This window comes from Crassostrea angulata, chromosome 6, assembly GCF_025612915.1.
Source record: "Crassostrea angulata isolate pt1a10 chromosome 6, ASM2561291v2, whole genome shotgun sequence".
In the NCBI taxonomy this organism is placed as follows: domain Eukaryota; kingdom Metazoa; phylum Mollusca; class Bivalvia; order Ostreida; family Ostreidae; genus Magallana; species Magallana angulata.
In genome coordinates, this window is record NC_069116.1 from 14,954,565 (window position 1) to 14,966,091 (window position 11,527).

At 30.4% G+C, this 11,527-nt stretch overlaps 1 protein-coding gene across 2 annotated transcripts; it reads right to left on the reverse strand.

Annotated features, from left to right (window-relative positions):
* Positions 1-150: 150 nt before the first annotated feature.
* Positions 151-11,046, reverse strand: LOC128189861 (coiled-coil domain-containing protein 42 homolog). Of its 2 annotated transcripts, none has more exons than XM_052861638.1 (9): positions 10,867-11,046; positions 10,619-10,724; positions 10,366-10,470; positions 9,825-9,910; positions 9,124-9,295; positions 6,318-6,392; positions 5,917-6,074; positions 4,795-4,879; positions 151-682 (listed from the first exon to the last, which is right to left on the reverse strand). In XM_052861638.1, exons 1-9 carry the CDS (start codon positions 10,920-10,922, stop codon positions 587-589), a joined length of 939 nt encoding a protein of 312 aa, XP_052717598.1. In that variant the 5' UTR covers positions 10,923-11,046; the 3' UTR covers positions 151-586. The 2 variants fall into 2 exon arrangements, with proteins under 2 accessions (XP_052717598.1, XP_052717599.1); XM_052861639.1 differs by having other exon boundaries at positions 151-852.
* Positions 11,047-11,527: the final 481 nt, after the last annotated feature.

Genomic DNA, 11,527 nt, shown 5'->3' on the forward strand with positions numbered 1-11,527 from the left:
CCACTGAATAGTATACATGGGGAAATTTGATTAAAAGGGACCTCTTGGTCAAGGTTCTTGTGATTATTCCTTCTACGTTAAAAGGACACATGAACTAAATGCATAAATAACCCCCCTCCCCCTTTTATGGCATAACAATTAACAAAAGAATCATACATCTATAATTCATTTATTGTATAACAAAGTGAACAAAATGTATATTTTCTGATTATAAACATAAAAAACATTCAGTTAACAAACCAAAGAAAATAAATCTTGCACTCTTCATCCATATCCACTCATTCCTAGAATTGGCAGTTATACACACAGTATCACAGCTACATGTAGGTGATAGACAGTTGCACACATGGTGGCCGGAACACTAATTCCTCAACTAAAATTTGTTTTTTGAGGAAATTAATTAAATCTTGTTGAATCTGCTTATATATCTTCACTCAAAACAAGTAAACTGTGACCAAATATTGTAGATAATAAAAGTGGTGCCAAATGAAAATGCACCAGTTTCCATTCTAAAAATATTTTTGCTTGTTTTTGTTTTAATCTCCAAAACAATAAATATGTAACATTGAACTGAACATGACTCAAATCAACTAGAAGAAGGAGGGACAATCGAAGTTCCAGGCAATTCCATTCGCTTGATTTCATTGGTAATGGTTGTTAAATCCTGCACAAACATTTTTATCTGAAAGAAATATATATAATAGTTCATAGATTTAAAGGATGATATATAGTTTGGTGAAAGATGATGGAAACTCTTTAACTGGAGGAGGGAGGAATGTATGTTGAATTGTAGGTGTCTGATCGCTTTAATTCCCGAACAATGTCTGACAGATCTTCCAAAAACATTTGAATCTGAAAAAGAGAAATAAAAGAAAGGTGTGACATGAGTTTGGACCAGAAAAAAATTTGAATTCCTAATAAATTTCATAATATTGTATTTTAGAAAAGAACTTTTATCTAACTTACAAGAACAAAGTTGAAGTTTTTTTTGTTACTGATTTTTTTTGAAAGCTTACTGTAAAGCTGCAAACAATGCTTAAAAGCAAGACAGCCATGCAAATATTGCCCCAAAATTTTACGGTTGACATCGCTAACCAAATTACACATGGGTATATTGAATTAAAAAATACTAAGGGCAGAATTACGCAAACTAATACTATAACCATGCGAGTGGCAAGCACAGCGTAACTACATAACATGACGTCTCACCTGAAATAAATCTGAAATTGTGGCAGCCCTTCTGGTCTGGCAGGAGACGATAATTAGTAAGTGATATTACATTGTGGGGGTTATATTTTGATCACAAACTGCATCACACTAGCTCAGACACGTATATAGCTACCACAGGCATGAAATATATCTACTACCCTGACTAGTCTAGTTCAAATATCTAACTTCTAAACTGGTGTTGATTTGAATTTTGGATGTAAATCCTTCTTATGATGACTCACTCATTCAAATAAAAATTAATTGAATACTTAATTTTGTGAAAATCAGAATTGTTTGAATTTCCCTCTTGCAAATTTAACAATTATAATGATTTCAATGATATGCCTTTAAGTCAGAATATCAACCAAATCTACAACAATACTCTATTTACACTTCAGCCTAGGGTGGCATGCACCCCGGTTTATATGAAGTCATTGCCATCAATTATGATCTTAAAATACTGAAATATCAGTAATCTGTTAAAGGGGCATGGTCACGATTTTGGTCAAAAGTTATTTTTCCGATTTTAATATTTACAATGCTTCAGAAAGGCATTTTTAATAGGCAATCGAAATTTGAGTCTCATTTGTTGAGTTATAAGCAAGTTACAGAGCTTGAAACTATTCGCTTTGAAAACAAAGCGTTTATTTACATTTTGAACGTTGAAGTAAAAATTTCATTTTTAAACCTAAAACGAATGTGTTAAATGTTAGGAACTGTATATCTATGCTTAAAATAAATAAAAAGATAGACAAATATAAGCTGGAAAAAGATTTTTTACTGGTATATGGAACCTATGTAAACAAAAACAGGGCACAAGCCTTGTTTACATGACAAAGAATTGTGAGCCCTGTATCTTGCTTAAAACTCTACGAATGACTCTCACATTTAATTTGATCTTTAGAAATGCATGCATTTCTAAAGCATTGTAAATAATAAAAACATAAAAATAAAATTTGACCAAAATCGTGACCATGCCTCTTTAAATCTTCTACAGTAACTGTTTTTTTTTTTAAACCTACATGTAGCAATTATTTAAGGTAGATTCTAACAGGGTTGGCCGGGAAATACCAGTGCTGGGAATTACCGGTGGTAAATACCGGTATTTCCTATCCCGGTCAATACTACTGTTTTTCACTAATGTGGGAAATACTGGGAAATACAAATTTATAATCTTTATTTCTTTAATTTTTTCAATGCAAAACGTATGTTTATGATAAAAGATATTAACAATAAGCATCAAAAACCAATTTATCCTACTTTCCCATTTCACTGCCAGTTTATGAATCTTAAATTCACCAATCACCTATTCCCAAAGACTTCTATAGCTGCTAAAGTACAAATTTTAGTCCAGCTTTTTGAACTTCAAGTTTTCTGTTTTACAGATTTATAATTCAAATCACAAAATAAACTGTTATAATTACTGTAACAATTAAATAATCACACATGTTGTTATAATAAATGACACTTGACAGTTTTGTGCTCCTGTTTAGGGGAGATATATACTATGAGTGGGGCTGATTGGCTTCTTCTTAGGTGTGTTGCATACTGAGGTAGTGACACAGTCACACTTTATTTTTCACAATTTTCTTGCACCATTTTCACATTCACCAAATAACCAGAAAAAGGAACTTTTGATATCATGTTTATGATAACTGTATAGATTCACCTATACCTGACTAGTCTTAAAAACAAAATAACAATGTTGTCAATGAATGAATCATGTTTGGAGTATTCATAAGAAGATAACCAATGCATTACTGGGCAGTCAAAACTTGTTAAAATCAAAGAACATGTATTTATAAAATGTCAAAAAGCTGACAAGGTGTACTATTGTCTACATCCCTACAGATTTGATTAAGACTAATGTCTAAGTATGAAGTACTATAATATGTAGTTGTACTTTATTTCCCAGTATTTCCCGGGAAATACCAGTAATTCCTGGGAATTACCAGTATTTTCCACCGTCCTGGGAAATATGAGTATTTCCCGCTTTTTTGCCAACCCTGGATTCTAACCTAAGCATGTTGTAAATCTATTATCCATTTTCATAAAGACTTTTAGTAATAGTTCTGATGAGAATTGGATAAGCCTTTACAAACCATGCACTCCACTCATGAATGGAGTGCAGCAGTAAAAATCCACAAAGGGACAGTAATGGTCATTGATGTTTGACAAAATTGTATGTTTTGATAATTCTACATGTATTAATTAATCTAGCTTTACTTGCCATGTAAATAATTAATATCAATTCAATGAAATATATATGGAGACTCAACATTCCGTCCATTTTCTCAATCAATCTATAACTGAAAGGGTTTAATTTGTATCCTTGTAAAGATTTTAAATGATTATATACTTAAGCTTAATTTGCAAAAAATAAAAAATTGTGTGCACATGTTAATACCGGTAGTTGTTTTTTGGATAAGCAACTTTGAAGTGGTCATATCGCTTAAAATCCACATCTCTTTATTATTATTTTTTAGCATATTATACATTGCTTTAATGCATGATACTATGCTACATATTTAAGAAAATAGAAATTTTCAAATTTCCTAGACTAATTTTTCAGTTGATAATTTGATACTTTGAAATAAGTGATATGGATTAAGTAATATCAGTAGCTCTTGCAGATAAATACAGTCTAAACACTGATTAATATATATACACACAGATTTAAGTAATTTACATGCAAAGAACACAAAACACGTAAACTTGTGAAATGTGAGCATTAGTAAGCAATTATCACAATTTGTCAATGTTCTGGAACTCAATAACTGAAATGAAAACTAAATATTAATGCAACATAAATTATGTTAACCGTTCTGAGAGAATTAATATAAAGTATGTATAAAAATATTATGCAACCAAAAACTTATTCAGATCATATTTGAAAAAAAAACTTTAAAGAAAAAATGAAGATATAGAGTACATTTAATAAGAATATGGTCTAACAGTTTCTCTGTATTTAGTTGTTTAAACAGATGGATTGTAAGCTAACTTGTGACAAGAAAAGAGAAAAATATGACAGTTTTCACAAAAATATGTGAGATAAATAGGTGAGGTTTCAGAATAGCAGTCCATTGGAAAATATTATTGAGAGATAAAAATGACATGCTATATTTTGTGGTACAGTATTTGTTCAAATGATTTTAATGAAAATTTATAACTCTAGAGGAGAATTATTGATCAAGTTATTTTTTTTTCATCATTCGTGAACTTTAATCTCAAACTATTGATGATAATGGAATTGGAAATCTGAAAATATTTGGAAATTCTTCAAAGTTTAATTTTGTTATAGGAAGAGTTTGTGAAATGATGTTTAAAGGGAGAGGAATGAAGGTTAAGACATCAAAACCATAACAGAAATTTTTAGAATTAAGGAATATGTATTATGCCAAAGAATAACAGGACAAACGAGGGAAAATGAACACAGGGAAAGTGAGTTGTGATAAACAGACTGATTTCCATGGCACAAGCTCTTTGATTTCTGGAAGGTTGTCTTTTTTTTAATATACATGTATAAATATTTATGGGATTCATCAAATGAATACATAGTACTGCTGAGTATGAATGCCAACATACCTGGTTCAATTGCTCTGATGTTTCCTCCTCATCTGCAGACTGCTTTTGATGACGCTTGACTAACTGGTACAAATTATGGGCTGCCCTGTACATAAAAATAGCAAAGAATTATCATAAAAATCTTTCTTTTCATTCATCATTAAGTGATTTTTGCTATTTACTGCTTCTTCAAGGGAGACACTCCAAGTAATCAATTTAAAAAATCATATTGAAGATGCTTTAATATGGTAAATGAAATAAATTAAAATTATGTTATCAATGAGTGGGTGTATGAATGATGCTATTTGTAAAAATACCCTGTATCAAAATTTATTCAGTATATATAATGTCAACTTATAGATTCCAAGGCTCCCCAACCTTGGCTATAAGAATTATAACTTCTACATGTTCTGGGGTAATAAAAACAGTTGTTTTAAAAAAAAATAAAAAAATTATGTTATCAGATATTTATATTTGTCGTAAATGTTTTGCTGTTTAATGCATTTCTACGGTAATTGAATTTCGGAGCAAAGAATTATTTTTGGTATGGTCAAATATCTGCCCCCAATTTTATCCAATTTCTAAATAGTGTTGTGTGAAAATCAATCTTCATAAATCATTGTACAGAGGATGCTTATCACTTTAATCTTGATTTTAGTCATCATTGCTCATTCGCTGTTTATTTATGATGTCACTTAAATGACTAAATTTCCACAATTTTGCAAACAAATGAAAATATTGTCATTTTTTCTTAAAAATATTTTGCATTGGGAAGTAAAGAGCCCAGGTCTGCTCAAGTACGATTTTAGCATATGTTTTTCTTCATATAATTAAACACATCATACTAAAAAAGGGTACTTGAGCAAGCCTGCGCTCGATGTTTCCCAGTCGAAAAAACCCTCGGAAAACACCCATATTTTAAAATTGCTTCAAAACATCAATTTATCAAAATAAGACAATCTTCATGATGTCATTTCAACGCTATGAGTCACTGTACATGGTGATAACCTTTTACACATTTATTTCCGATATGATTTCAAGTATATTCTACTTTATTTTTAAAGCTTTTAAAAAAAAAATTAATTTGTGGCGAAAATGCATAATACCGCACATAGTACTTTAAACCATATTTTTCTTGCTCACATTTTTATTCTCCCAAGTTCCAATGTTTTCTCAGCAGACGTATTCTTGATACGTGTCCATTCATTCTCCCACTTCACAGCCTCACTCTGAGCAGTGTCTAACCTAGTTTGAAGTCCTGAGAGTTCATTGTTAAATGAAAGAATTTCGTTGTCTTTTTCCTGAAGAAGAAAAAAATACCCGGTTTAATGGTTTATAGAAATTTTGAGGGAAAAAGCTTTCTAAATGTGATGCACATATTCTATTTCTAAACAATACATATATTTAGTTTATTAATAGGTTAAAATACACTGTATTTTTATCAGTGGGTTAAAATACTTATTCTATTTATTAATGGAGTAAAATAATGTTCATTTACTGATCATTTAAAAAATGAAATTACAAAGTACATGTATTAATTTTACCTCAATGTATTTCAATAAGTTTTGTCTTTGCTTTTCAATTATCTCTTGATTCTTTGTTTCCCTTTCCAATAAATCCTGCAATGTGGTAAAAGAAAATAACTATATAATATCTGGAACTTGCATGTACATTGATAAATATGACTGCTATCTATAACTACCATTACAATGAGTGCAAGTACATCTTATTGAATATAAATCCCAAACATAGGTAATCACAGATTACAAAGCTCACCGAGACGAGACATCACCCTTATGAGACTTCACCTTTATGAAACCACCTTTATCATATTAAATGAAAATCATACTTTATGATCTTGGATATTCATGGATTCTGTTTCGACACAATATCGTATATCATCTGTTAAAAAATTGTATGTAATCATATGTTCATATGTTAATCAATACAATAATATAAAATTAAATATTGCATCCTATCATATTTATAACATATATCATATAATACAATAAAATACCATTATAAACAATGATGAGATATGATATTGTAACGTATGATATGACATTGTATTGTGTTATGTACGTTATTTTATTTGATCACATAATACAATATCATAATATATAAAACAATATAGTATCATATTACATAATACATCATAACATTGAAACATATGATAACATATTGTATAAAATAGTATGATATTGTATGATACTGTATCATTTTTTATACATAATATGATATTGTATCAAATGATACAATATAATTTGATATGTACAACATTGTATCATATCAAATGATACAATATTATGTGATTAAGTAAAATATTATATAATACAATATTGTATTATACATATTGTATCATATGATACAATAATATATTTTACAATATCAAACAAAACAATTTCATGTGATGTGAAAATATATCATATTATAAACCAATATCATATTATACAATATCGTATGATACGATATTATATAATATTACAATATCATATTATACAATTTCATGTGATATAATTCTATATCACAGAAACTTATATCATATTATACAATATCATATGATACAATATAATAGAATATACAATATTGTATCATAGGATACAATATTATATTTTGCAATATCTTATGTTATAGTATCATGTGATAAAATAAAAATTAATAATACAATATAATATTATACAATATTGTATCATAATATACAATACTATTCATAACGATATCATGATACAATATCTTAACATAAAATATAAAAAAAAATTGATACAATATCATATCGTTTGTAAATATTTTATAATATTGCATATGATATTATATTGTATCATATTAAACAATATTGTTTCATACCATACAATTCTATATCACAGGAATCATGTTATATCATTTATCAACAAACACATCTATCTATCGAGCAGGTTTGAGTGAGGTAGAAGATTTCTTTAGCATCCTTGATAATGGAGATCAGGTTCTGCATCTAAAGCAACCTCTGCGTTTCATTTATAATATAGTTAAATCAACTATGCAAGCTATCATCTATAAAACATGTGACTTGTTCAAAAAAACTAAACCTCATCCAGCATCCGAAACCTATGGCTCAGATTCAGCATTCAAGCCTGTCAGGTGCATCAGTATACATAAGACACATCTCCATGCAAGTTTGGTGAAGTTCAGACCAGTAATAACTAAGATATCATCATCAGAGGGCACTAGCAATTAAAACCTCAACCTGCTCCAGCATCCGCAACCTATGGCTCAGATTCAACATCCATGCCTGTCAGGTGCACCTGTATCATAAGACACACCATCCATTCAAGTTTGGTGAAGTTAGGACCTGTAATAACTAAGATATATTTTTTAGCATCCTTGATAATGGAGATCAAGCTCTGCATCTGAAGCTTCCTCTGTGATTCATTCATATTACAGTTTAATCAACTATGCAAGTTTGAAATAGTACTATTATCTATTAAACATGTGACCTGTTAAAAAAAACTTAACCATATCCAGCATCTGAAACCTATGGCTCAGACTCAGCATTCAAGCCTGCCAGGTGCATCAGTATCATAAGACGCACCATCCATGGAAGTCTGGTGAAGTTAGGACAAGTAATAACTAAGATATAATCATCAGAGGGACCTGTTTAAAAAAATTTAACCAGCTCTAAAAACCTTAACCTTCTCCAGCATCCGAAACCTATGGCTCAGATTCAGCATTCAAGCCTGTCTGGTGCATCAGTATCATAAGATGCACCATCCATGGAAGTCTGGTGAAGTTAGGACAAGTAGTAACTAAGATATAATCATCAGAGAGCACCTGCAACAAAAACTTTAACCTGCTCCAAAAACCTTAACCTCCTCCAGCATCCGAAACCTATAGCTCAGATTTAGCACTCAAGCCTGTCTGGTGCATCAGTATCATAAGATACACCATCCATGCAAGTTTGGTTAAGTACAGACCTGCAGTAACTTATATATTGCTATCAAAGGGCACCTGCAACAAAAACTTTAACCTGGTCCAACAACCTTAACCTCCTCCAGCATCTGAAATTTAGGACTCAGATTCAGCATCCAAGTCTTTCAAGTCCATAAGTAGGTCCAGATGCATCATCCATGCAACTTTGGTGAAGATAGGACAAGTAATAGCTTAGATACAGGACCTGCAACAAAAACTTTAACCAGGTCCGGACGCCGACGCCGAGGGTATAGCATAAGCTCCCCCTGACTTCGTCTCGGTGAGCTAAAAAGGTTTAATCTTGATAAATACCATTCAGTAAATAATTTTGTATTAATTATGGATCTTGAACTGTAGGTTTATATGTATATATAACTACATTTTGGATCCCTTTAATCATTTTACCTCATGAGTGGCTACCAGTGTATCATGCCTGGCAATTATATCCCTCATTTCATGGAACTCCTCTCCAGCCTCCAAAGCTTTTTCCATATATTTGTGATAAATTTTGTACTTTTCTAACTTAGCTTGAAGTTTTTCCTTTGACTTAACAAGTTCTGCTCTTTCTTGCTTCAATCTATTTTTTGAAAATGAAAGAAAATGAATAAATTAATACGAAAGCATGTGAAAATTAAAAATGGTTAATCAAGTTTAACAGCCCTTTTCTTTTTATAAATAAAGTCCCTCATATATACACAGATGTTTTTAATGGGAGCTATAATATATTAGTAAAGGATATGCAATCCTCTACTTATTCACATTTGATTATGTTTATCAAATATGGATAAAACAAAGCAGAGAAAGGTAGCCCCGATCCTTTCCATATAACCTTTAATGATAGAGCAATGACTGAATTTGAAAACTGGGCCAAAGAGGAGTCTGTTATGTTCAATTTGTTACAGATCGTGAGAAGTTCTATAAATATATTGATTATATTCAATGTTAACACAAGTTTACCTTCACTCTGTGAAATATTTTACTGACTCTAATTAATTAAAACTGCAATAGTCATCGTAGTTTTGAGTGAGCTTTTTTGTTTTCTTCACCCATTCAACTTTGACTAAGTTAAGATTTGACTTTGAGAATCATCGATCATGTTTCCTTACTTATCAATCTCTTTATCCTTCTGCTTCTTGGAATCCCTTTCCTCTTCTGCTTTTTTTAATGCCCTGGCTTTCTTTGAATCATTTTCCTGGAAATTCACAACAAAAGATTCAGGTTATAAAATGTTTGAAGATATCAAAGTTCTATACATTTGTATCATGATTAATAAAGAATACGGTAACTATTGTCTGTTATTGCAAGTTATTGCTTCCATCACCTTTTGTTGATTTTTAATTGACATAATTAATGATACCTGTCAATGAAATACAATTCAAATTGATAACCGGGAGAATTTGACACAAATAAAAACAAACATGAGAATTAAATGTCTACATTTTTTCTTCATTCAAGAGTACTTGGGACACCTCGTACAATTTTTTAACGTTATCATTCAGAGTGGTAGAGAAGGTGTTTCGGGACAAATAATCTGGACATTTTTCCTGCTAGTGAATGGACGTAGTTTACGCACAAGGTATTTATTATGCAAACACTGGTGAAAGCATAAACTTGGGAGAGTGTATAGTATTTGTTGGTTTAACATACCTTTAGAAAGTGGTCAAACTTTAATAAAGATTCCTTTAGCTGACACTCCTTTCTTTCAAGTTCTTCTCTTCTCTGTTGCAAGCTTTCCATTTTCATTTGAAATTCCTATTTCAATGCAAGAATATACTGTTAATTGCAATTAAAATTCAGATGAAGGTATGTACATGTTGATAAACTGTCCACTTATTTGACTATCATGCATATTTTTCTCTTATTGAATAATAAAAAAATCATCTCAATCGTTATAGGCTACCTCTTTCTGAGCTGCAAGTGCTTGCTCCACTTCCTGCATTTCTCTTCTTTTTTCAAGAAGTCTTGTTGCTGGAGTGAGATGGTCATCTTCTCTCTCAGGCATTTTACTGTAAACATTTGTTCAAGCAAAATCAACATAACAAAATTAAATATCTGAAATATCAAATGCTTTAAATGAAAACTTTATTCCGAGGAAATTCTAGCTACATATGTTAAAACACAACTTCGTGTAATACACATCCTACTTACACGAGGAGTTTATCCTCAAATGTTGTTCTAAAGTATTCCTCTAAATTAACAGTCATTTTGAAATCTTGTCAATTTCCTTCTCTGTGAACGTAGAATTCTTTAAATTTAAATGTTTAATCTTCAAAATATGTTTACATCGCCGCCATTGAAAGCTTGACACTTGTTGTTATGGTGAAAGAAAGTCTAATATCAGGTGTTGTATATGATGACCTGAGTAAAGTCTAATTCTGATTGCAATTATGACAGAACACGTCTCCGATTTAAAAGAAATAAATTTGCTATGGAATATAACTTTATATTTATTTTTTGAATACCTGTAAAAATTAATACAAATACAATTATAACGAAATATCTGAAAATATGTCTATGAATTCAGTGCAATCTATCAAATTTATAATACCCATTAATGGCTTTTTTGGCCATTATATTTCAGATTAAAAAAGGGGGAAAATAATAAAAATTGTACTGATAAAAACGTCGCCTTCTTTAGTATTTGTTAAAATATGCTGACTACAAATAGATAAATTTGGTACTTTTCGCGTATTTATGATAAAAACTTGAAAAATCATTTTTTAAAAATACTACAAAAATCTTATTAAAAATGAATATGATGTGTGATTTTAAATAAATTATATATTTAAACATTCATAATTTAGTCTCA